The sequence below is a fragment of the Phocoena sinus genome, chromosome 8, assembly GCF_008692025.1.
Source record: "Phocoena sinus isolate mPhoSin1 chromosome 8, mPhoSin1.pri, whole genome shotgun sequence".
NCBI lineage: Eukaryota > Metazoa > Chordata > Mammalia > Artiodactyla > Phocoenidae > Phocoena > Phocoena sinus.
The window spans coordinates 101,914,561-101,942,112 of record NC_045770.1 but is presented as its reverse complement, the minus strand read 5'-3'; the positions used below and the strand labels follow the sequence as shown (position 1 = coordinate 101,942,112).

Sequence of the window (27,552 nt, the reverse complement as noted above, 5' to 3'; positions counted from 1 at the left end):
ATCTTTAGTTGCAGCATGCAGTTACCTGACCAGGGATCGAACCTGGGCTCCCTACGTTGGGAGCTAGGAGTCCTAACCACTGGACCACCAGGGAAGTCCCTGATGCATGAACGCTTGATCACTGTTTCCACAGTTTCTATTTCTTTTCCTTATTCTTCTAATGTTTTGTTTCTTTCTCTCTTTGTTTTTTTTTTTTTTTTTTTTTTAGTAACATTTCAGGAGAAAAGTATATTGGAAAACCCTCTTTTTTTTTTTTTCAGCATAAATACAGAAATGCGTAGCAAAATGGGGAGATTATCACACATTTTTTTTTAAGGGTAGAGAATGTAGGAGAATAAGGAGTTTTTGGAATATAACATTAGAAACTTTTGCATGGAAGGATCTTTAGATGTTATTTTTATCCAGCCTTTAATTTTTTAACAGCTTTACTGAAATTTAATTGATGTTCCATTTCTCCCCTCTCAGCTTTAGTCACTATTTTACTTTAATAACATTGTTTTTATTGTTGTTTAAATGGTCAGTTATCTTTTAAAGATATTTAAATAATAAGAAAAAAGCCATATATTTACCCATGCAGTTACCATTAACTGCTCTTCACTTTTTGTGTCCAGATTTTTATCTATTTTTTGTATTCATTTTCCTTCGGCCTGAAGGACTTCTTTAATATTTCCTGGGCTTCCCTGGTGGCGCAGTGGTTGAGAGTCTGCCTGCCGATGCAGAGGACACGGGTTCGTGCCCCGGTCTGGGAAGATCCCACATGCTGCAGAGCGGCTGGGCCCGTGAGCCATGGCCGCTGAGCCTGCACGTCCAGAGCCTGTGCTCCGCAACGGGAGAGGCCCACGTACTGGGAAAAAAAAAAAAAAAAAAATTTCCTGGAGTGCTGCTCTTTTGGTGCAGAATTCTTTTAGCTTTCTTCTGTGTTTGAAAAGTATTTTGCCTTTGTTTTGAAAATATTTACGTTGGGTATAGAATTCTAGGCTGGCAGTTTTGTCTTTCAGTGCCTCAAAGATGTCACTCCCCTGCCTTTTTTTTTTTTTTTAAAGATTTAATTTAGGGCTTTCCTGGTGGCACAGTGGTTAAGAATCCACCTGCCAATGCAGGGGACACGGGTTCGAGCCCTGGTCTAGGAAGATCCCACGTGCCGTGGAGCAACGAAGCCTGTGCACCACAACTGTTGAGCCTGTGCTCTAGAGCCAGCGAGTCACAACTGCTGAGCCCGTGTGCCACAACTACTAAAGCCTGTGCGCCTAGAGCCCATGCTCGGCAACAAGAGAAAGCCCACACACAGCAGCGAAGACCCAATGCAGTCAAAAAAAAAGATTTAATTTTATTTATTTTTTTGGCTGCGTTGGGTCTTTGTTGCTGCGTGCGGGTTTTCTCTAGTTGCGGCGAGAGGGGGCTACTCTTCGTTGCGGTGCATGGGCTTCTCATTACGGTGGCTTCTCTTGTCGTGGAGCACAGACTCTAGGCACACAGGCTTCAGTAGTTGTGGCACATGGGCTCAGTTGTGGCTTGCTAGCTTAGTTGCTCTGCAGCATGTGGGATCTTCCCGGACCAGGGATCGAACCTGTGTCCCCTGCATTGGCAGGCTGATTTTTATCCACTGTGCCACCAGGGAAGTCCCTTCCTTGCCTTTTTGCTGACATTACTTCTGCTGAGAAGTAGGTGTTATCCTTTGTTCTTGTGTGTCTAATGTGTCTTTTTGTCTGGTTGCTTTTATGGGGTTTTTGTAGTCTGACTGGAGGGAACAGGTGCTGTTCTTGGTCCTCTGTGAACCTTAGGTAGTGTTCCCTCTAACCCCCCCCTTTTTTTTTTTTTTTTTTTTGCTGTACACGGGCCTCTCACTGTTGTGGCCTCTCCCGTTGCGGAGCACAGGCTCCGGACGCACAGGCTCAGCAGCCATGGCTCACGGGCCCAGCCGCTTCGCGGCATGTGGGATCTTCCCAGACCGGGGCATGAACCCGTGTCTCCTGCATCGGCAGGTGGACTCTCAACCACTGTGCCACCAGGGAAGCCCCCTCTAACCCTTTTGAATGGCTCTTTCTCCAGCCTCAGGTAATTTCCTTATTCACATGGGTTGGTCAGGACTCAGCTGAACACTTGATGGGTACCCTCTGTAGATCCCTGGTGTTCTTTGTCTCAGTAGCTCTCTGCTCAGGTGCTCTGCCTAAGAACTCCCGTTTCCTTGGTCTTCCTGACTCTCAGCTGTATTTCCTGACTCAGAGAATCTGGTGGCTCTGCCTGGGTTCTCCCTCCCTGTGCCTTGGCCAGTTAGCTGGGTCAACTGTAAGGCTCACCTCATCTGTTTCCTTTCTTTCAAGGATCATTATCCTTTGTTACCCAGTGTCCAATGTCTTGAAACTGTTGTTTCATATATTTTGTCTGTTATGTTTGGTTTTAGGTGGGAGGATAAATCCAGTCTATTATTCCATTTTGACTGGAAATGGAAGTCTGATCTTCATTTTAGAGATGCTGTAAAATGACCCAGTGAGTTAAGGGCCTGCTGTGGGTAACATAGCGACTCTTAGAGACAGCACCACAACAAGGCCCTATGACCTTCATTTCTGTGCTTATTATTTGTATCATGTTCTGTTTCTACATTTCTGGTAGTGTGTGGTAGGCGTTTTTTTTTTTACTTTTTATTGCAGTATAGTTGCTTTACAATGTTGTGTTAGTTTCTGCTGTATAGTAAAGTGAATCAGTTATACATACATACGTCCACTCTTTTTTAGATTTCCTTTGCATTTAGGTCACCACAGATAGGGTTTCCTGTGCTAAACAGTAGGTTCTTATTAGTTACCTGTTTTATACATAGTAGTGTATATGTGTCAATCCCAGTCTCCCAATTCGTCCCACCCCCGGTAGATGCTTTCTTAATTTTTCTTTTTGGCCTCTCCCATTGCGGAGCACAGGCTCAGACGTGCAGGCTCAGTGGCCATGGCTCACGGGCCCAGCCACTCCGCGGCATGTGGGATCCTCCCGGACCGGGGCACGAACCCGCGTCCCCTGCATTGGTAGGCAGACTCTCAACCACTGCACCACCAGGGAAGCCCAGATGCTTTCTTAATTTATTTTTAGGAATAAATAATTATTGTTGACTATGTGATCCCTTTGTACAGAACTGGTGGGCCTCATTTTAATTTTGGGGGAATGTGGTGTATTAATTCTCCTTAAGAGTTTAGGGAATCTCTACAGTGTTAGTAGTAAGCAAGCTTTGCTTTTAGTTATCTGACATTTATAGTGCCCTCATTTTTTTATCTTGTTGAATTGACTCCTCTATAGAGCTCCATGTTTATTGACAGCATTTTGGTTTCCTGCCCTTTAAAAAAATTTAATAGACTTTATTTTTTAGAGTAATTTTAGGTTTATAGGAATATTGATCAGGAAGTGCAGAGTTTCCCCTTCCGGTTTCTCCCTATTATGTACATCTTTTGTCAGTGTGATACATTTGTTATAATTAATGGACCAGTATTGATACGTTGTCATTAACTAAAGCCCATGGTTTACGTTAAGGTTCACTCTTTGTGTTGCACGTTCTGTGGGTTTTGATAAATGTATAATGATATGTAGCTATGATTACTGTATCAACAGAGGAAGTGCACTGCCCTAAAAATCCTCTGTGCTCCACCCGTTTGTTCTTCTCCCCTCCCTGAAATCCTGGCAACCACTGATTGTTTTACTGTCCCCATAGTTTCGCCTTTTCCAGAATGTCATATAGTTGGAATCATATAGTATATAGCCTTTTCTGATTGGTTTCTTTCACTTAGCAATGTACATATTTTTATGGTTCCTCACATCTGTTTGTATTGATAGCTCATTTCTTCTTATTTCTGAATAGTATTCCACTCTATGTATGACCACAGTTTATCCACTCACCTACTGAATGCCATCTTTTTTGCTTCCAAGTTGTGGTAATTATGAGTAGAGCTGCTGTAAATATTCATGGGCAGGTTACTGTGTGGACATAAGTTTCAACTCATTTGGGTAAATACCAAGAAGTGCAACTGTTGGATTGTATAGTAAGATTATGCTTAGTTTTGTAAGAAACTGCCAAGCTGTCTTCCAAACTAGTTGTGCCATTTTGCATGCTCGCCAGCAGTGAGTGAGAGGTCCTGATGTTTCATATTCTTGTTAGCATTTGGTATTGTCAATTTTCTGGTGTGTAGGGATACCTTGTTGTGTTTCTAATGTGTTTAAAAAAAAATTACATTCAGACATCTAGCAGGATCAGGAGTGCTTTAAAAAAAAATCAATATTCCTACACCAGAAACTAATACAACATTGTTAATTAACTACAATTAAAAAAATTAATATTGGATAAATGCTGTACTGATAAGCAGTTCTTTAGAAGTTAGCCAAATAAAAGTTTAGCAAGATTGTCTTATTTTATACTTGGTGAGGTTTTAGCTTAGAGCTTGTCTAATTAGAAAGCCACCTACAAGTGGAATTACTGGGTCTGAGAATGCCCATTTCCTCTTTTTCTAGCTATTGCCAAACTGTTCTTGAAGGTAGTTATGGTATTTTACTGTTCCACTACATGATATGAGAATACTATTTCCCCGAAATATGCAGCACTTTAAGTATACTTACGACTCCCACTCCTCAAAGAGCTTCTCTTTAGTATGTCTTCTTTTTCCCTCTGTTTGGCCTCGCTTTTCTCATTAGCAGATGCCATGGTTTTCTCTTTTTCATTGAGGTATAATTCACATACCATAAAATTCAACCTTTAAAATACATAATTCAGCAGTTTTTAGTTCACTCACAAGACTGTGCAGGTATCACCATCTAATTCTAGAACATTTTCATCAGCCCCAAAAGAAACTCAGTCACTCCCCATTTCCCTCTTCTCTCAGCCCATGGCCACTATCGATCTACTTTCCTCTTCCATGTTGGCTGTTTCATATAGATGGAGTCACGTAACATATGGGTCATTTGTGTAGCCTCTCGCACCCAGCCCAGTGCCCTCAAGGCCCATCCACGATGTAACACTAGTAATGACTAATGATGTTGAGAATCTTTTCACATAACCGTTTGTGTATTTTCTTGGGAAAAACGTTCAAATCAAATCCATTTTTTAATTGGGTTGTCTTTTTGTTGTTGAATTCTTTATGCATTCTGGATACTAGACCTTCATCGGATATGTGATTTACAATTATTTGAAGTCCAGTTTCTATATATTTTTTTGGTCTGTTGTGCTTTAGGTGTCATATATTAGAAACCATTGCCTAATCTGAGGCCATGAAAATTTACACCTATGCTTTCTTCTATGAGTTTTGTGGGTTTTGCTCTAATATTTCGGTCTTGATCTGTTTTAGTTAATTTTTGTATATGATGTGAGGTAGGGATCCAAAACCATTCTTTCACATGTGGAAATCCACTTGTTCCAGCCATGATTAGTCTTTTTTTTTTAAACCTTCAGTTTTGTTTTTGTTTTTAATTTATTTGTTTATTATTTATTTATTTTTTGCCGTATTGGGTCTTTGTTGCTGTGTGTGGGCTTTCTCTAGTTGCCGTGAGTGGGGGCTACTCTTCATTGCAGTGTGCGGGCTTCTCTTGTTGAGGAGCGTGGGCTCTAGGCACACAGGTTTCAGTAGTTGTGGCTCGCAGGCTCTAGAGCACAGGCTCAGTAGTTGTGGCCCACAGGCTTAGTTGCTCTGCGACATGTGGGATCTTCCCGGACCAGAGCTCGAACCCATGTCCCCTGCGTTGGTAGGCGGATTCTTAACCACTGTTCCACCAGGGAAGTCCCCATGATTAGTCTTGATTGGTCGTTTAGTTTGACAGTATCCTCTTCACAAAACAGCTAAGGTATGGGTAGATGAAGTCTTTTATCTTTAGGTTTCAGTGTATTCAGGCTAGAAACTTCATTTCATTTGAATTGACCTTTTTTTCTGAATAGTGCTTTCTTTTGGTTGAATTTATATCATATGTATTCAATCACAGTAGTGTGTTGGGTATGTGAAAATCCATAAATATATAATGTTATTAATGGGTCCTGATATATAAACTATATTAAATGATTTATTATCATTTCTAAGAATAAAAATACTTTTCTAAGTAATAAAAATGCCATTTCTAAGAATAAAAATTTCGATTTGTATTTGTTATCATAAATCTTACTTTAAAATGTTTTTGACTATGGCATTTCTCTTCTTGTATTCAATAGTTTCATAGCAAGCTTCCCGTCTGGCCTTTGCAATAATTTCGGTATTGGTAAAGAACTAGGCACTTGCTGATGAATTTACTTATTTTTCTGAACATATTAAACCCTGTCCTCTTTTGGAACCAGTTATGCACGAGTTTGAAAAGTTTTATTTTTATTTTTATTTATTTATTTATTTATTTGCGGTAAACGGGCCTCTCTCTGTTGTGGCCTCTCCCGTTGCGGAGCGCAGGCTCAGCGGCCATGGCTCACGGGCCCAGCCACTCCGCGGCATGTGGGATCTTCCCAGACCGGGGCACCAACCCGTGTCCTTTGCATCGGCAGGTGGACTCTCAACCACTGCGCCACCAGGGAAGCCCAAGTTTTATTTTTAAATTATATGACTGAAAATTATAGCAAGTTGTGTAAGGATTATAAGGTACTATATCTTATTTAACATTTTGCATACATCTAACTTTTAAGGTGGGAACGTTCATTAAGGCTTCATGAAACCTAATTACATAGAGTGAATGATAGCCTAGTTTCTCCTGCTTTCATTTGGCATCTGTGGTGTGGTCTCTGTTTCATAAAGATTGAAATAAATGTTCATTTTATTTTATCAAACAACGAGAAAACTCTAGAAATTTGAGAGAAGAATGCAATGCAGGCTTGCAGGTAAATGCCAAAAATATCCCATGCCATATGTTTTATTTATTTTTTGATTATGCCTAAGTTTAAACTAAGTCAGTTAATTAATTGACTTAGCCAATCCAAATGACTGGCTTTGAAAGTGAGCTAATAGACTTCAACATTTGGCTGTTTTGATTGTTAGGGTGATTTTCCCCTCTTTTCATATGGCTTTGTATACCTCTATTTTGTATCATATCACCGAATGAGAGCAGATAATCTTCTCCAGCAAAGTTCTCTGTTCAAAAATACAAGGCAGCTGAATACTTACATTTATTGAAAAACATTCACGTGTTAAGTGGACCTGTGCAGTTCAAACCCCTGTTGTTCAAGGGTTAGCTGTACTTGTACTTTTCGGATAGAACCTACGAGCAGGTGCTTAAGCCTTATTTAAATATTACCTGTCCTTGCATGTCTTCCCTTCTCACTTTTCCATATTTTGTTTGTGTTTCCTTTTTTCCATAGGTTGCAGTTGTTCTGATGGATACCCAGGGGGCATTTGACAGCCAGTCCACTGTGAAAGATTGTGCTACCATCTTTGCTCTAAGTACCATGACTAGTTCTGTTCAGGTGAGACCATTTGACTAGGAAAAAAGTTTGTAGAAGAAATAAGATGAAGAGAATACATCTAGTTTCAGTTATGTTCTGTTATCAGCATTCCTATGGTGATATGTAAATGTTCTTTTTAGACTACAGATATAAGTTAAGCTCTTACAAGCTTAAGAAGGAGCCTAAACTATTTTTCCATTTTGATCATAAATATATGTAGTATATTCCAAGAAAAGTCTGAAAAGTGAAAATCAAAATTATATCATTTACATCATACAGGAAATGTAGATTTGGTAAAAATTGAAGAAAACTATATTTTAAAGTGTAAAGGAAAGATTATGTGATTTCAACATTATATGCATAGTTTTCCAAAAGACAGATGTTATTACTGTTTAAACAGAGCTCATATTCTTTTGTTTGTTTTTTTTTTTTTCTTTTCTGTACGTGAGCCTCTCCTGTTGCGGAGCACAGGCTCCGGACGCGCAGGCTCAGCGGCCGTGGCTCACGGGCCTAGCCGCTCTGTGGCATGTGGGATCTTCCCGGACCGGGGCACGAACCCGCATCCCCTCCATTGGCAGGCGGACTCTCAACCACTGCGCCACCAGGGAAGCCCTGGACCTCATATTCTTATGTGCAGACCTTTAATTGTACAAAGCTTCTGTTCAGTCCTTTAGCCTTATTTGGGATTCATTTGAAGTAAGCTAGAGTAGAATAAATCTGGACTTTTGTTTTCTAGATTTATAATTTGTCGCAGAACATTCAGGAAGATGATCTTCAACAGCTACAGGTATATATTTCTCATTAAAATGTTAATATATCATTTAAAAGTTTTAAGACTGAGATAAGTTTTACAACTGAGTAGTTTCAGCCAAAGACTGAAACATGGAGGAAGGCTTGGGGTTCATGGTAATCCTGCATTCTGTATCTGTGGCTGGAGTGGTCAGGGAAGGCCTTAGTGAGTTGAGCTGGGAACCGGAAGAAAGTGGGTGGGTCAGTCCTGCAGATATCTTGGGGGGAGGGGTGTGGGGAGTGGTGCAGGGGAGGGGGCAGCAGGAAGAAAGACCCTGAGGTGGAGTGTGCTTGGTGGGATCCAGGAACAGCAAGAAGGCCAGTGGGTGGGGTTGGAGGGTGAGACAGGAGAAGGCCAAGTGATGAAGTCAGAGAGGCATTCAGCTTCCAGTGATGCCCTGCCTTTGTAAGGACTTAGGCTTTTCCTCTGGGTGAGACGGAAGCCATGTTTTGATCAGAGGAGTGATATTATTTGTCATATTATGAAAGGATCACCCTGGCTGTTGTGTTTAGGATAGATTTTTAGAGGCACAAGTGTGCATTCAGTGAGACTGGTTATGGAGCAATTGCAATAATTCAGGCGAGGTTAAATAAATTCAATTTATAAAATGCATAGGATCATGTGCCTGGAAAACAGTATGTGCTTAGTAACCGCTAGCCATTACTTATTACACCTATCACTGCTACTGTTATTAGTCATTGTCTCCTCTTCTCCATAGTAGCAGTTCGTTTTTGGGGGGCTGCTTTGGGTCTTCGTTGCTGTGTGCAGGCTTTCTCTAGTTGCGGCGAGTGGGGGCTACTCTCTGTTGCGGTGCGCGGGCTTCTCATTGCGGTGGCTTCTTTTGTTGCAGAGCACGGGCTCTAGGTGCACGTGCTTCAGTAGTTGTGGCGCACGGGCTTCGTTGCTCCACGGCATGTGGGATCTTCCCAGACCAGGGCTCGAACCTGTGTCCCCTGCATTGGCAGGCTGATTCTTAACCACTGCACCACCAGGGAAGCCCCGAGGGAGAAATTTTTAAAAATATATTTATTTGCTATTTGTTTGGCTGCATCAGGTCTTAATTGTGGCACGTGGGATGTTTTCTTGTGGCGCACGGGCCCTCTAGTTGCGGTGCGAGGGCTCCAGGGCGCGTGGGCTCTGTGGTTTGTGGCACGTGGGGTCTCTAGTTTAGGCACGCGGGCTTAGTTGCCCTGCGGCATGTGGGATCTTAGTTCCCTGACCAAGGATCGAACTCACATTCCCTGCAGTGGAAGGCAGATTCTTAACCACTAGAGCACCAGGGAAGTCCCGAGGGAGAATTTTTTAACCAAGATGTCAAAGGTAGAAGACAAAAGAAAAAAAGTGGCTAGGTTTGATTCCATGTAAATTACAAAAACAGGGTTCTGAACAGGAGTTCGTTACCTATTAAGTGCTGAGGGAGAGAGATGCCCAGGTATCAGAGGTCCCAGTCTGGGGGACTGGGAAAGGTTTCCTGGTGGAGGTACTCCCTTCACTCTGTGCCTTCTTCGTAGAGCCTAGAATTAAGCTCTCTAAATGGGTAAGATGATATCTATCATTGTAATACTTTTTCTCCTTTTAAAAGTTAATAATGTATAATATTACTGATGAAATTAGAAATATTATCCTTTCAAAAAATTGGGCACTTTAGATAAGGCTGAAGTCCCCCTCTCCCCCTCCCCAGAGGTAACCACTATGCCTATCAGTTTTGAATGTATCCTTTCTATTCTTTTCCTGCGTTCTGTAAACAGGTATGTATCCCTATAGGAAATATATGACATGTGACAACAAGCCCTTATCCAAACACTACATGTGTTTTGGAGTTCAAATTTTTTTGGATTTAAAATTTTAAAAAAAAATTTTAATTTCCTTATTTCATTGCACTGGGTCTTCGTTGTGGCACTTGGGATCTTGGTTGTGGCATGCGGTATCTTTAGTTGCAGCACGTGTGATCTTTAGTTGCAGCATGTGAGATCTTTTAGTCGTGGCATGTGGGCTCTTAGTTGCAGCATGCAGGATCTGGTTCCCTGACCAGGGATCGAATCCGGCCCCCCTGCACTGGGAGCACAGAGTCTTAACCGCAGGACCACCAGGGAAGTCCTGTTTTTGGATTTTAGATAAATAATATGGTGCATACATTATAGCATGATGTCTAGGATAGGAATGGGGATTTGATTAATACCTTCTAATTAAACACACTAATATTTCTGCAGTGAAATGTGTGACTAATTATATGAAATAGGATAAATTAAACCTATTTAAAGCCTTACATCAGTTTAGGGCAGACTTTCCTCCAAATGAGTTTGCTGCTTAACTTGGGGTTTTAGAGCTTTTTGGATTTCAGAATTACAGATAGGAAATCATGGTTGTATATAGTTTTATAGTGTGTGTTTGTCTTTTTTTATATATAGTATTTTAATTTACCAGGTACTTTTTTTTTTTTTTTTTTTGCGGTACGTGGGCTTCTCACTGCCGTGGCCTCTCCCATCGCGGAGCACAGGCTCCAGACGGGCAGGCCCAGCGGCCACGGCCCACAGGCCCAGCCGCTCCACGGCATGCGGGATCCCCCCAGACCGGGGCACGAACCCACGCCCCCTGCACCGGCAGGCGGACCCCCAACCACCGCGCCACCAGGGAAGCCCGGTACTTTTTTTTTAATAAATTAATTTTATTTATTTATTTATTTTTGGCTGCATTGGGTCTTCGTTGCTGTATGTGGGCTTTCTCTAGTTGCGGTGAGCGGGGGTTACTCTTCATTGCGGTGCACGGGCTTCTCATTGCAGTGGCTTCTCTTGTTGCAGAGCACGGGATCTAGGTGCACGGGCTTCAGTAGTTGTGGTGTACGGGCTCAGTAGTTGTGGCTCACGGGCTCTAGAGTGTAGGCTTAGTAGTTGTGGCACACGGGCTTAGTTGCTCCGCGGCATGTGGGATCTTCCTGGACCAGGGATCGAACCCGTGTCCCCTGCATTGGCAGGCGGATTCTTAACTACTGCGCCACCAGGGAAAACTACTTTTTTAAAAAAACATTTTATTTATTTTTAACATGGTGATCTGTATTCATAGTTTAAAAGTTAGTAGTCTTGCAGTGTTCATAATGAGCATCCCTTCTACGTCCCATTCCCTTTCTCCAGAGGCAGCCACTTGTACTCCTTTTGGCTGTGTCTTCTGCCGTTTGTGTCTACAGTTTTAAAGAACGTGCTTATATTGTTCCTTCTGGATTTAAAAGACTTAAGTATTATTTCTTATATAAAATTAGGATTTCTCTCTCTTTACAACTCTCCTACCCCTCACTCAGTTTCCTTCCTCTCATCTTCCCAGTAGTTAACGTTGCAATTTTTGGTTAAAAAAGTATTTGTATTTGCCTTATTATATGGATATATGTATATGTTCTTCATAACTGAGGTGTCTTATATCAGTCTTTTCATTAGTTTAGTGTTCTGTGCTTATCAGTAATGCGTCTGCAAAGGAGAGACTCAAAAAATGTCTCAGTCTGATCTTAATACTTTAGGTTCTGTTTTATTTTTCCTTGGGGAGGCATGACTTCTTGGCCTGTGTTTTCTTCCTTTAGTCTGGAGTGCTTCTTCTAGACCTGGGGCATAGCCGTCATCCTAGTAATTTATCTATTTATTACAATTATTTGTTTATTTATTTTGGCTGTGCCATATCTTAGTTGTGGCACGCGGGATCTTTGTTACGGCATGTGGACTTCTTTGTTGTGGCATGCAGAATCTTAGTTGCAGCTTGTGGACTTCTTAGTTGTGTAATGTGAACTCTTAGTTGTGGCACGCATGTGGGATCTAGTTCCCCGACCAGGGATTGAACATGGGTCCCCTGCATTGGGAGCATGGAGTCTTACCCACTGGACCACCAGGAAAGTCCCTATTTTCTTTCTTTTAATAAAAAATTATTTTTATTATTTTTGTGTGTGTGTGATAAAAACTTTTAAAACTCTTAGCAACTTTCAAGTATCCAGTACAGTATTATTAAATACAGTTGACCCTTGAACAACATGGAGGGTTAATCTGCATATAACTTGGCATATTACCTTTAAGTTTCATCCATGTTGCCACAGATGACAAGGTTTCCTTCTTTTTAAAGACTGAAAAAAATTCCCTTGTGGTATATATAATCCATATATATGTGTATATATATATGTATAATATATATAACATTTTTCTTATCTGTTCTTCCATTGACAGACACTTAGATTGTTAGATTGTTTCTGTATTTTAGCTATTGTGAATAATGCTCCTGTGAACATAGGAGTGCTGATATCTATTTGAAATAATGGTTTTGTTTCCTTTGGATATATACCAAGAAGTTGGATTGCTGGCTCATATGGTAGTTCTATTTTTAATTTCTTGAGGAACCTCCATACTGTTTTCTGTAGTGGCTGCACTAATATACATTCCCACCAAGAATGGACAAGGGGGCTCCCTTTTCTCCACATCCTCTCCAACACTTGTCTTTTTGATAATAGCCATTCTGACTGGTGTGAAGTGATAGCTCGTTGTGGGTTTGATTTGCATTTCCCTGATGATTAATTATGTTGAGCACCTTTTCATGTGTCTGTTGGCTACATGTATGTCTTCTTTGGGAAAATGTCTATTCATATCCTCTGCCTGTTTTTTAATTAGATTTTTTTGGGGGAGGCTGTTGTGTTGCATAAGTTCTTTATATTTTGAATATTAACCTCTTATCTGACATATGATTTGGTAATATTTTCTCCTATTCAGTACATTGCCTTTTCATTTTGTTGATGGTTTCTTTTGCTGTGCAGAAGCTATTTAGTTTGATGTAGTTCACTTGTTTATTTTTGCTTTTGTCGCCTTTGCTTTTGGTGTCAAATCCAAAGATTGCCAAAACTTATGTCAAGGAACTTACCACCTATGTTTTCTTCTAGGATTTTTATGGTCTCAGGTTTTACATTCAAGTCTTTGATCCATTTTGAGTGAATTTTTGTGTATGGTGTAATATAGTAGTCTAGTTACATTCTTTTGCATGTAGCTGTCCAGTTTTCTCAACACTGTTTATTGAAGAGACTGTCCTTTCCCCATTGTGTATTCTTGTCCCCCTTTTCCAAAATTAATTGACCATGTATATGAGGGTTTATTTCCGGGCTTTCTATTCTGTTCCGTTGATCTGTGTGTCTGTTTTTATATCAGTACTGTACTGTTTTGATTACTATAGTTTTGTAATATAGTTTGAAATCAGGGCTGGGCAATTTCTTTTTGATTCCTTTCTCAGTTGGATCCCATTTAATCTTTTGTTTATTCTGTCCATCATTGTATGCATTCTCCAGTAGCTTCCTGAGAAAGGCTGCATAGAAGATAACATTTTTGAGGTCTAATAAATCTGAGCATGTGTTAATTTTATCCTAGAATTATAGGAAATAATTTTGTTTTAGAATTGAAGGCATCGTTTCATTACTTTCCAGCTTCCAGTGTCTCTGCTGAAGTCCCACATCATCTGATTCCTTTGTATGTGACATTTTTGTTTCTGACGCTTTTAAGATCTTCTGATTCTTGGTATGAATTTTCATGGTTATGTACCTTAGTGTGGGCTTTTTCTTCATTCTTGGTACACTCATATCCTCAGAAAGATAGACGTTGCAACTGTTGCAACCAAGAAATAACAGGATGCTGGTATAAAGCAACCTTCAGAAAACCAGAAAGATCTCCTGGAAATTACAACTATGACAGCAAAAATGGAAAATTCAGTACAGGAGGAGTTAGAAGGTGAATTGGAGAAAATTCTCCTAACAGGTTGACTAAAAAGACAGAGAGTAGAAATCAGTAGCAGGGGAGGTAGTGGAGCATTGAGAGAAGAGAAGAGGAGAGGAGAGAGATAGAGTGGGGAGGAGAGAGAAGGGAAAGGGGAGGAAGAGAGGAGAGGGAGAGGTGGAGGAGAGGGAAAACGGAGGGCACTGAAAAATAGGAAAATTTGAGGATCAATTCAGGAGAGGCTTAACATGTTGGTAATCGATATTAGTAAAACAGAACACAGAAAATGGAGGAAAAGAAATTATAAAAGGATTAAGATGATGTTCTAGAATTGAAAGACATGAGTTTCTGTCTTCCTTGCTAGAAGCTTTTCTCAAAGGTGTGGTGGTCCCTGGTCATCAATTTTAAGAGCGAGCCACTAAAATACCAACTGGGAGCTTTTGGTAAGAGAGTGGGCCTCTTGTACTGGTTTGGATCACCAGTGAGATCATTGGGCAAGATTATTTAGTTATTTTGTTGCAGCCCCTAAATGTCAGTATTTGCAGACTATTATTCTTGGGTTGTCAGTTTCTCCAGAGACATCTTTAAACTCCTGCCTGGGTAGCTAAAGCTTGCTGTGGCTCCAGCAGGGTGAGAGGCCCAAGGAGCCTCACTATGGCACATGTAGACTTGACTTAAGTAACTGTTTCCAGTAAGATAGGGGACTTACTCCCATCTTCAGCTGAGTTTGGTTTCAAAGTCTAAATGCTTTCTGGTTCACTTCCCATCTTCTGTGGGGGCAGGAAGGGGATTGGAGCAGGCGGAGGGAGCAGGATCTGGGAGTGTCGGTGATCCCTCCAAAGACTTGCAGCCATTTCCCAGCTCCCTCACGCCCTCCTTCAGGGTGAGGGTGCTTCTCATTTCTCAGCCTTTCAGGGATTCTGCTGAGAGACTCTGCTTGTCTCTTTCTGACCCTGCCTCACAGATTTCTTAGCAGGGCGGACAAAGCCAAAACCCGAGGCCGTTCTCATTTGTTTTTCTTCCAGAGTGTTTGTGACAACTTCTCTTTTTCATATCATTTGTGATCCTCTCTGTCCTGTGAGTTTACAATTTTTAAACTTCGTTTTGCTTTACTTTTTAGTGAGGCTTCATGAAGAAATAGAGGTAAATGTATGTGTAAACCCTGACTTTAAAGAATTCGTTCATTGGGTCATTTGAATGGCATGCATCCTACAGGCCCAGTACATGCTACTGTTGCTGCTGGAGGTCCCGTAGTGCACAGAACAGACAAACGTCCTTGCTGTCACGAAGTTTAAATGCTAGTAGTGAAGACAGACACTAATCAAGATAAATAAAGGTATATTATGTTAGGTAGTGAGACAGGTGAAGGAGAAAAATTTCACAAGGACATGGGGTAGGAAATATTATGTGGAAAAGTAATCTTTTTAGGTAGATGGCCATGGGAGGCTTCATTGAGAAGCAGTCATTGGAGTAAAGACCTGAAGCAGTGAGGGGGCTGATTGTGCAGGTGTTTGGGGGAAGAACACTGCAGGCAGCAGGAGGAGTGAAAACAAAGGCCCTAAGGCAGCAGTGCGCCCTGCAGGTTTGAGGAACATCAAGGAGGGCCAGTGTGACTGGATCACAACTGTAAGGACTGGCTTTTATCCTGAATGAGGTTGGAGGGTTTTGAGCAGAGGTATGATGTGGTCTGCCTAACCTTGTGTATGACAGAGCCACCGTGGCCGCTGTAGTGAGAAGAGTCTGTGGGGGCCAAGGGCTGACGCGGGAGAAACTATTGCAATATTGTAAGCCACATGGAAGTTGTGAGTGGTTGGATTTTGGGTTTGCTAATGAATTGGGATGAGGAATGTGAGAGAGAGGAATAGTCAAGATTATTTTTTATTTTAAGGTTCATGACTCCTGCGGGCTTTTGAAACTGTAGAATTTTGGTCTCAGATAAGTACTGTTCAGTCTGTTAAATGAATTATTTGCTATAGAATAGCCATAGAAATACTTTATGTAATATTGCCTTACAAACCATAACTCTTCTTTTTAAAGCTCTTCACAGAATATGGTCGTCTGGCGATGGATGAAATTTTCCAAAAACCCTTCCAGGTAGAATATTAACTATAAATATTTAAGTCATATCTTTGTTTTAGTTCAGAGATGAGCAAACTACAATCCACAGGCCAGATCTGGCCAGCTGCCTGCTTTCATATGACCTGTGAGTTAGGAAAATTTTTTTTACATTTTTAAATGGTTGAAAAAAATCAAAAGAGGAATAATATTTCATGACATATGTAAGTTATTTGAAATTTAAATGTCAGTGTCCACAGTGAAAGTTTTATTGGAACACAGCTACTCTCATTTGTATTGTCCATGGCTGCTTCTTGCTACAGCAGCCTGAAATATTTACTCTGTGGCCCTTTACAGGAAGTTTGCTGACCCCTGCTTTAGCTAATTGTTTTATGAGGGTAAGAATGCATAGTAAACCTCAGTAAGATTAGAGGATCTCTAAGTATTATTGTTTTAGTTTTCTTTTCCTTCCTGACGTTAAAAGTAGATCTCATTTTATGAGTAGCTAGTGCTGTATGTTTTTCTTGTCCTCCACCATATTCCTCATACTTGCATTTCGAGCAGAGCCCCGAATTTAACATTTTCTCATCAGTCTCTTCCTATTAACCCATGAGAACAAAAATATCAGATGGGATATTGACCTCACATATGGTTTATACATGTTCTGCTAGTGTTTATAAGGTTTCTAAGACATTACAGAGTAGATAAATCCTTTAGCACATTTTCTTGCCCCCTTTGAAGAAGCTGGCATTATGCAAAGAAGTATTTGAATGGTTATTTTGAAAATACATTTATGCAGTATTATAATACATTCTGCTCTCTTTCTAAACAGACACTGATGTTTCTGGTTCGAGACTGGAGTTTCCCTTATGAATACAACTATGGACTACAGGGAGGAATGTCGTTTTTGGAAAAGCGTCTACAGGTAAGTAGAAATATAATCTGAGGAATTACCTGAAGTAGTGATAACTTTCTCATTTGCCTTTAGCTATTGTATTTAAAGCACATCATGGAAAATTACCTTGTGTGTTGAACACTCTGGAATATTAGCACACAATAATAATATTCATGGTAAGATTAGAGAACCCATGTATATAACTCACAGGGATTGGAGAGCAGAACCCCATGCAAAAGCCCAAGCTTTAATTGCAGTTTCCGTTTCACATTTTACACATGGGTCCATATGTGCCTTTTGTTTCTGGTGTGGATACAAACAGGCTTCAAAACACAGAAGTCAGGATTCCCTGGTGGCGCAGTGGTTGAGAATCCGCCTGCCAGTGTAGGGGACACGGGTTCGATCCCTGGTCCGGGAAGATCCCACATGCCGCGGAGCAGCTAAGCCCGTGCACCACAACTACTGAGCCTACGCTTAGAGCCTACAAGCCACAACTAGTGAGCCCACGTGCCACAACTACTGAAGCCCGTGTGCCTAGAGCCCATGCTCTGCAACAAGAGAAGCCACCTCAATGAGAAGCCTGGGAACCGCAACGAAGAGTAACCCCCACTCGCCGCAACCAGAGAAAAAGCCCGCACTCAGCAACGAAGACCCAACGCAGCCAGAAACAATAAATAAATAAATAAAATAAAAATAATAAATAAACTTATAAAAAAACAAAAACAAAAAAAACCACAGGAGGCCTCTGTCAATCACTGCTAATTGGTTAGACCCTGCTTCATGCCCACAAACCTTCCCTTATTCTTCCTAAGTCTTGTGCAATACTCTTTTTTAAGAAACTCTTTAGTTGCTGTTCTTTGATAGCTCTAGGAGCCAAGCCATGGTTAATCGATTTTATGCATTATTGCTTCTTAGGGTTCTGAGTTTTCTCATTGGAAAACACCTAGGCCACTACGATCCATTAGAATTGGGAAGTCTCTCCTTTGTCATATACTAGTGGTTGCTGGTGAGGAAAATCAAATGGTCTTTTGTAAATTGTCAGCCTTTATTGGCAGGTGAAAGAACATCAACATGAAGAAATTCAGAATGTCCGAAATCACATTCACTCGTGTTTCTCCAGCGTCACCTGTTTTCTGCTACCACATCCAGGGCTCCAGGTTGCCACAAGCCCTGACTTCGATGGCAAATTGAAAGGTGTGTTTTAAATGATGTTTATTTTATACATGTGATTTTATGTTTGGAATTAAATAGTGACCAGAAAATATCAATTGTGAATAATAAATGCTAAGAGAAATAGTATGTTCTCTTAGAAAGAATAGTATTTAGAATCTAGTTCAGTTTTTGCTCTTGCCTTATTGTGACCATAGTTTCTCCATCTGAAATGGTTGTGCTAATACCCATTAATGATCTTTCTAAGGGAGACGTTACGATTACTGGTTTACAAGAGATAAAAGTGCTAAAAAAGGGAAAACTTATCATTAGCTCATTTTTATGATGTAAAACTAAATTCCCAAACAAAGGTAGCATGATGCACGGCATGGCTATTGTTTTCATCTTATTTGTGATTATAGCAAAACTTGATGCTGGGTCATGAGTTAATATCAGGAAGTGCTGACTAGACGGTAGCTTAGAGAAATCAGAGGTGGGACACTTGGGTTCCATTGTCTTATTTTTGTTCCTTTTTCACTGAGACCTTGAGTCATTTAATGGCTAGTCCTCAGTTTACACGTGTGTTAAACTAAGTGCTTTTGTTTATAAACTTTATCTGAGCTTCTTAGGTTCCGAGTAAAGTAGAAATAATAATAGCTGCCGATTTTAGAGGCCAGCTGTGTTCCCAACCGTCAGTCTCTCCAGGCTGCTCTGACAAAATACCATTGACTGGGTGGTTTATAAGCAACAGAAATTCATTTCTCACAGTTCTGGAGGCTGGAAATCCAAGATCCGAGTGCCAGCATGGTTGGGTGAGGGTTCTCTTTCTGGTGTTAAGAGTTCTGATTGTAGCATCTCTTTCATAGGAGCACTAATCCCATTCTTGAGGGCTTCACCTTCGTGACCTAATCACCTCCCAAAGGCCCCACCTACTAATACCATCACCTTTAGGGGTTAGGATTTCAACCATATGAGTTTTAGGGGCACACAGACATTCAGACAATAGCACCAGCACTGTGCTCGTTACTTTTATACTTTATGTTCCCAGTAATTCCATGGAGTTGGTATTTCCTTTATCTTAAAAATGAAGAAGCTGGCTTAGGAAAGTTAAGTAACTTGCTCAAAGTACTCAGCTAGTAAGTAGTGGGGCAGAGATTCACATCCCCGTCCTTCTTGCCTCAAAGCCTTACTGTGCTAAACTAGAAGTTCTGTTATATTGGGGAAGTCATTTAGAGGATATATACTGTTTAGTTAGTAGGAGAACTTGCCTTTTGAAGTGGGAATTTTTCATAGCCTCATATTAAACGTAAAATGCATCGTTTTCAGTTTATTTGGCTCAGTTGGTTCAAGACAGTTAATATGCTTGTTCAACCTAAGATTTACATTCCAGCTAGTCTTAATATTGCAAAAGAAACCGAGTTTGAGAGACTTACCTTTACCTTCTATTTGTCACCTGTGTGATATTTTTATGTGGTTGGCAGCTTTCCTGAGCAGGAAACTTCCACAGCCTGTTGGTTGGCAATTCAAAAATCCGAGGTTGGAGCCTGGCTTTGGAGAGAAATCTGCTTAGGCAACACTTTGTGAGTTAGGTAGGAGAGAAAGTTGAGTGTGTAGGTGATGTGTTCTTTTAGGGTTATAACGTTCCATTATTAGACATACTTTTACCAAACCTAAGCTCTGGTTTGTTCATCACTGGTAGGGAAGATGTCCAGTGGAGTTCTTTTTTTTTTTTAAGTACTTGATTTTCATTTGAATTAAAAATTTATTTATTCACTCATTCATTCATTCATGCTGCACCAGGTCTTAGTTGCAGCATGCGACTCTAGTTGTGGCACACATGTGGGGTCTAGTTCCCCAACCAGGGATCGAACCTGGGTCCCCTGCATTGGGAGTGCAGAGTCTTACCCATTGGACCACCAGGGAAGGCCCCCAGTGGAATTCTCAACTGAGGATGTTTAGGAGAGGGTGGGTTAGAATGACTCTTCATGCCTTTCCTCCTGTCTTAGGGTGGTCTCAGGTTATCGGGCATAAGCATGCAGAATGACATTCCTCTGTATTACTAAGCATTTAAATATTTCAGAACATTCTTTTTTTTCAAATTTATTTATTTATTTTTGGTTGTGTTGGGTCTTTGTTGCTGTGCGTGGGCTTTGTCTAGTTGCGGGGAGCGCGGGCTACTCCTTGTTGTGGTGCACGATCTTCTCACTGAGGTGGCTTCTCGTTGCAGAGCACAGGCTCTAGGCGCGCAGGCTTCAGTAGTTGTGGCGCGCAGGCTCAGTAGTTGTGGCGCGCAGGCTCAGTAGTTGTGGCACGCAGGCTCAGTAGTTGTGGCTCACAGGCTCTGGAGTGCAGGCTCAGTAGTTGTGGCGCATGGGCTTGGTTGCTCTGCGGCATGTGGGTTCTTCCCAGACCAGGGATCAAACTCGTGTCCCTTGCGTTGGCATGCGGATTCTCAACCACTGAGCCACCAGGGAAGCTCCCAGAACATTCTGTTTTAAAATTTATTTTTATCATGGTATTCCAGGAAATAGGAAGAGCTTTTTAAAGTTCTGTAACCCTGACTTTTGAAATTTTGTATTGCAATACAATATGTAACGCATATTGTAATACAATATGCATATTGTATTAGTTTCTTAGGACTGCTGTAACAAAGTGCCACAAACGGGGTGGCTTAAGAAAAGAAATTCATTCCCTAACAGCTCAGGAGACCAGAATTCCGAAAATAAGGTGTTGGCAGGGTAGATTCCTTCTGGAGGCTCTGAGGGGGAATCTGTCCTGTGTTTCTCTTGGTGGTTGCTGGCAATCCTTGGCATTCCTTGGCTTTTAGTTTCAGTATTCTGATTTCTGTCTCTGTGGTCACATGGCCACCTTCTGTCTGTGTTCTCTCTTCCTACAAGGACACTGCTCTTTGAATTTAGGTCCCACCCATATCCAGTATGATCTCAACTTAACTAATGACATCTGTAAAGACTCTATTTTAAAGTAAGGTCCCATTCTGAGATTCCAGTGGACATGCATTTTAAGGGGTGGACACTGCTCAACCCCATACACATATTTACAAATATGAAGGGTTTATTACTAAATATTAAGTGTGCTAAGTTTCATATTAGATTTATAAAACAGGGAATAAATTCTATATAAGCAAACTTTAGTCTTATTATTATGTACTATTTGCTTCCCTCATGCATGATTGAACTATAAAACACATTTACAGGGTTAAAATTTTTCCTTTGCTACGTGAAAAGGCAAGTCCCAAAGGAAGAAATACAAATGATTAAGACATATTCATGAAAATATGTGTTGCATAACAGTAATCAAGAAAGTACAAATGTGTTGGTACACAGTCCTTATGTGACAGTATCAACATTTTAAACGTTCACGTCTTTTGATCCACTATTTCACTTTTAGGAAATTACCCTAAGGCACTATCCATATGTAAGTAGATAAAAATATGTGGACAAGAATAATGCTACTGTGGCATTATTATTATAATAGTGAATAATTGGAAACAACCCAAATATGTATTTTTGAGGAATTGGTTAAATTATGGTACATCACACAAAGGAATGAAAAGAAGTCATTTAAAAGGATAAGATAGATAAATGGATCTATCTGTATTTACATAGAAAGATATTCATGATACGTTATTAAATGTAAAAAGATTGCAGAGTAGCATATATTGTAAGATCCTAATTATTGAAAAATATGTACATATCAGGATGTTTTTAAAAGGAAAGGTTTGAAAAATAAAAACTTTCCTTTTTTATTTCACTTTAAAAATATGTTAATATTAGTTTGCCCTGGGACTTTCCTGGCGGTACAGTGGTTGAGAATCTGCCTTTCAATGCAGGGGATGCGGGTTCGATCCCTGGTCAGGGAACTAAGATCCCACATGCTGCGGAGCAACTAAGCCCCTGTACCCCAGCTACTGAGCCTGCACGCCACAACTAGGGAGCCCATGCGCTACAGTGAAAGATCCCGTATGCTGCAACGAAGATCCTTCGTGCTGCAATTAAGACCCGAGCAGCCAAATAAATAAATAAATAGTAAATAAATTTTTAAAAAACCTTAGGAAAAAATATATTAGTTTGCACTTGTGTGTCTATTTAGGGAACTGTATAGTCATTAGGAGGATTGTTTATGAAGAATTCTTGTTAGCTCTGCAAAGATGTATGTACTTTTTAGCTTTGGAGTTGGGTAGTTTGTAATTTTAGGCAACCTTTTAAACAAGATATTGAAGGGTTTTGAGTGAAGAGTAAATTTAGGGTGCTACATTGCAAATAGTAGGTGACTTGTGAATATTTGGCAAGTGCTTGATTGAGAACCACATAAACTTCATTGTGGGGAGGGATCTTTAAGTAGAGCTGATACATTTCTCAGAGCTAGAAAAATACCTAGACATTTCAATATATTTTCTCAAGTATATTCTTGTACAATGACTTGGTTGAGGTTCTGCAGCCCCGCCCCATATAACCTGGGCAAGACACCATCAGCCTAAGAATGTTTATGTTTAATCCAGAAGAAGATCTTCATGTAGTTTCTGTAGGACATTTAAATTGATTAAGAACTACATTCTGGGGCTTCCCTGGTGGCGCAGTGGTTGAGAGTCCGCCTGCCGATGATGCAGGGGACACGGGTTCATGCCCCGGTCCGGGAAGATCCCACATGCCGCGGAGTGGCTCTGTCCGTGAGCCATGGCCGCTGAGCCTGCGCGTCCAGAGTCTGTGCTCCGCTATGGGAGAGGCTACAACAGTGAGAGACCCGTGTACCAAAAAAAAAAAGGAACTACATTCTGAAGCTATTTTCTGCAAATGTTCCCCTAAGTACTTTAAGGATTGTTTTAGTGGTTTTATTTTATTTTATTTTTAAAAGAATAACCATTTATTCAGAGGTGAACACCTGCCAGACAGTCTTAGTTTTGGTATAATCGTTGCTGAGCTGCTGTTCCTACAATAGTTAGCTAGGAGATGAGCTCATTTTTGAGACTCCTTTTCAACCGACACAGGACGACTGTCTTCACCATAAAGAAATCTGTCTTCCTTTTTACTAGAGAAGAGAGACCTAATACAGTAACTACTGAATTGTTTAGAAATTAAACAGAAGAGATTGTAGGGAGCAGTCTTCTTGGAGGCCATGAGATTCTGAGATTGTCTCAGTCGTGAGACAGTTCTTGCCTGTTCTGAGTCTAAAACTCATATTTTGGTACAGCCTTCATAGAAACATTAATAGCTGAGGGTCTATGAAATCTGGGTAAAAACATGGATAATACAGTCTGTGGTGTTTAGATCCTGCTGCGTCTTTTGTGAAATAATTGCTGAAGCTCTCATTCTTTCAGTGTGGTGAATATTGAAACCATAAAAAAATTCATTTTTCTGAATAGGTAATGCACTCACATGTTTAAAATCCCAGAAAAGATTAAGAAGTAAGTATTTAGTGAAAAGTCTCTCTTCCATTTTTGTAGGCTTCCAGAGTTTCTTTTAGTACATGCAAAGCAAATATAAATATACATGGGATAGCATTTTATGTACCCTATGTGTTTTTCACTCCAAGGTTATAAATAATTTGTCCCACTTTTTTTCTTGAAATTTTTCGGTTCCATTTTTCACATTATAATTTATGATCCAGTTTGGATCCAGCTTATTTTCTGAATGGGCACCTGTTTGTCTCAACACTATTTGTTGAATAGTCCAACTTTCCCCCACTGGTTGAAATGTCACCTTTATCAAATGTTAAGCCACTAATCAATGTGTAGTATAGGGATCAATCCCTTTTTAAAGTTGATATAGGCCATATTTTGGCGCCATCCTGAAAAAACTATAGAATTAAGAGTATTTAGATGGAGATTGGTACCCATTTACTTAGGTAGGACATTGAAAAACTTAAAAAATTTTTTGATGTCAAGAGACCTTATGATTGATTAGTTATTTAAGATGGGGTGGAAATCAGTGATTAGAAGTATATGTTACTATTTAGAGAAAAATCTTGTATAGATTTCAATTTAGGAGCCATAAATAAATTCTAATTATAAAATTTAAAGCATGGGGGAAAAGTAAATTTTATTAGACTTCTGGAATTGGGGGAGGACTCTTTAAAATTAGAAAGAATAAAAGAAATTATCAAGGAAAAGTGCTGTAGTTTGAATACATAATAATTAATCTTATGCATATTTACAAAAAGGCAAACTGGAAAAATATTTTAGTTATCATGGTACACATAAGGATAACATATTTATTTACTTGTTGAAGAGTGACTGTATTCTAAGATAAAGGCCCTAATAAATAATTCACTGAAAAGGAAATCAGCTGATGAACAAATATGAGAGAAAGTTTGGCCTAACTAGTAATAAAAGAAATAAAAGCAAATTAAAATAATGACCTACCATTAAATTTTTAAATATGCTATTAGATATCCAAAAGAAAGCATAAGTATTACATGTAAGAAAGGATACATGTAATGTATATATGTAAGGTATGAAACATAATTTAATGAACATCATCAACCCACTACCCAACTTACTATCTAGAACTAGAATTGGCAAACTTTTTCTGTAATGGACTAAATAGTAAATATTTTAGACTTTGTGGGCCTTACAGCTACTCAGCTCTGCTGTTGTAGCAAGAAAGCAGCCGTAGACAATTGTATTAATGAATGTACATGGTTGTATTCCAATAAAACTTTCTTTACAAATATAGTTAGCAGGTCGTATTTGGCCCAAGGGCTGTAGCTTTCCAGAACTAGAGAACATTACAAGTACTATTTTCTATACCTGTATGCTTCTTCCCATCTCCCTGCCTCTCTACAGAAATAACCACTATTGTAAATTTTGCTTTTTCTGTCCTTGAATTAAAAAAAAGTTATTACTTGTGTTTGGTTCACTTAACAGTCTATTGCTAAGTTTCTGTAATTTTGAACTTTATAAAAACATATGTGGCCAACTTGAATTTTTACTGAGCATTTTATTTTTAAGTTTATCTGTATTATTGCATGTAGTTGTAATTCATTCAGTTTCATTGTAGTATAATAGTGCCTTCTGTGAATACAACCGTTTATTCTCAATGGTTTTCTCCAGTTTTTTGCTATTATGAACAATGCTGCTATGAACATTCTTGTATGTGTGGATATATGGGAATTTCCCAAGGGTATGTGCTTAAAAGCGGGATTGATGGATATTGGAATATGTAATATAGCTTCACCTTTACTAGATAATGCCAAATTGTTTTCCAAAATTCTGTTCCAGTTTATAGTCCCTTCATCAGTGTATATAAAAATTCCCATTGATCCATATCCTTGTCAACACTTGGTATTATCAGACATCTTAGTTTTGCTAAGTTAGTGATATAAAATATCTCATTGTGATCTTAAAATTGCATTTCCCTGATTACTAATGGGATTGAATATCTTTTCATGTATTTATTTCCATTCATGTTTCCTTTCCTTTGAAATTCCTGTTGTCCAGTTTTAATTGGGTTGTCTTTCTCTGCACTGTAAAGATCCTGTATGTCTACTTTAAGATATGAGCCTTGGGCTTCCCTGGTGGCACAGTGGTTAAGAATCCACCTGCCAGTGCAGGGGACACGGGTTCGAGCCCTGGTCAGGGAAGATCCCACGTGCCACGGAGCAACTAAGCCCGTGCGCCACAACTACTGAGCCTGCGCTCTAGATCCTGCGAGCCACAACTACTGAGCCTGTGAGCCACAACTACTAAAGCCCGCGCCCAGAACCTGTGCTCTGCAACAAGAGAAGCCACTGCAATGAGAAGCCCACATACTGCAACGAAGAGTAACCCCTACTCTCTGAAACTAGAGAAAGCCCGTGCCCAGCAGTGAAGACCCAGTGCAGCCTAAAATAAATAAATAAAATAAGTACATTTATTTTAAAAATTAAAAAAAGATATGAGCCTTGTTGGTTATGCATTGCAGGTATCTTCTCCCATCCTGTGTCTTGCCTTTTCTTTTTTTAGTAGTAGTGTCTTAGTTTTAATGTGGTCGAATTCATTCACCTTTGATTTTATATAGTGCTTTTTAAGTCTTGTTTTAGAAAATACTTTCCTTTCTCTACACACACACACATGCATACAAACACTCTTAAATTTTGTCTTTCATATTTGTGTTTAGTCGACTGGGAATCAATTTTTGTGTATGTGAGGTGGAGATCCGTTTTCTATTTTTGTACATAGATGCCAATACTTCTGATATCACTGATTGAATACTCTGTTTTCCCGTTATTTGCAATTTCTGTTATGTTTAAAAAAATCCTTTTATAAATGCATGGGTCAGATTCTAGGTTCTTAATTCTGTCCCACTGGTCATTTTGTCTAGCCCTGTGCCATTACTACATTATCATAATTAGTTATTTTATAATAAGAGTTGATATCTGGTATAACGATTCCCTCCCTTTTTTACCTGTAGTCATCTTCAGTAGTGTCTTAATTACTCTTTAGTCTTTGCTCTTCTGTGTAAGTTTTGGAATCAGTTTATCAGGTTTATTGATGTCCCTGTTTGGTTTTTGATTGGAATTGCATTGGATCTATAAATTGATCTGACGGCGATTGGCATGTGTTTATGACAATGGGAAGGTATTCTTATCCTGAACAGAGTAATCTCTCTCCATTTATTTAGGTTTTTTAGTTTCACTTTATGAAGAATATAAAAACTTACTTGATTAAGGTCTTATACATGTTTTGTTAGATTTATTTTAGAAGTTTCCTTAGAAGTTAGAAATCTTAAAAATTATTTTTCCTAATCATGCTGGTATGTTGAAATGCATTTGATTTTTCTATATGATAAATTCAGCAATCTTGCTAAACTCTCATTATTTCTAGTAGTATATTTGTAAATATTACGTATTATCTACGTAATTCATGGAGAATGGAGTTTTTGCTTTTTTCCACATCAGATTTTATATTTTTTATTTTTTTGCGGTACGCGGGCCTCTCACTGTTGTGGCCTCTCCGGTTGCGGAGCACAGGCTCCGGACGCGCAGGCTCAGCGGCCATGGCTCACGGGTCCAGCCGCTCTGCGGCATGTGGGATCTTCCCGGACCGGGGCACGAACCCGTGTCCCCTGCATCGGCAGGCGGACTCTCAACCACTGCACCACCAGGGAAGCCCCTCTTGACCCGGGTTCATGCCCCGGTCTGGGAAGATCCCACATGCCGCGGAGCGGCTGGGCCCGTGAGCCATGGCCGCTGAGCCTGCGCGTCCGGAGCCTGTGCTCCGCAACCGGAGAGGCCACAACAGTGAGAGGCCCGCGTACCGCAAAAAAAAAAAAAAAAAAAAAAAAAGAATTTCTTTGTTCACTTTCTTGTCCTGCAGACCTTCCTTCTGGAAACATTTTCCTTCTTTCAGAAGGTCTTTGCTGTGTGACAATTTTACTGTTACGTGTGTTTTTCTTTCTATTTAACTTGCTTGTTATATGCTGTGGTTTCTGAAGCTGTGGATTCATGTACTTCATTAGTTCTAGAGTTTTCTCAGCCATCACCCCTTCTCTTATTGCCTCTGATTCACTCCCCTTCATCTCCCAGGACTCCTGTTAGACATATATTAAATAATCTTATTCTGTCTTCC

The 27,552-nt window shown here is 40.0% G+C and overlaps 1 protein-coding gene across 3 annotated transcripts in view; it reads left to right on the top strand.

Moving 5' to 3' along the window:
• The window catches only part of ATL3 (atlastin GTPase 3), a 51,902-nt gene that overhangs the window by 13,466 nt on the left and 10,884 nt on the right, over positions 1-27,552 (top strand). For all 3 annotated transcript variants that reach the window (XM_032639577.1, XM_032639578.1, XM_032639579.1), the window contains 5 exons: positions 7,295-7,399; positions 8,115-8,165; positions 15,926-15,982; positions 16,776-16,868; positions 17,894-18,032. In XM_032639577.1, the coding sequence (XP_032495468.1) occupies positions 7,295-7,399; positions 8,115-8,165; positions 15,926-15,982; positions 16,776-16,868; positions 17,894-18,032 (445 nt within the window). The remainder of the gene's footprint in view (positions 1-7,294; positions 7,400-8,114; positions 8,166-15,925; positions 15,983-16,775; positions 16,869-17,893; positions 18,033-27,552) is intronic.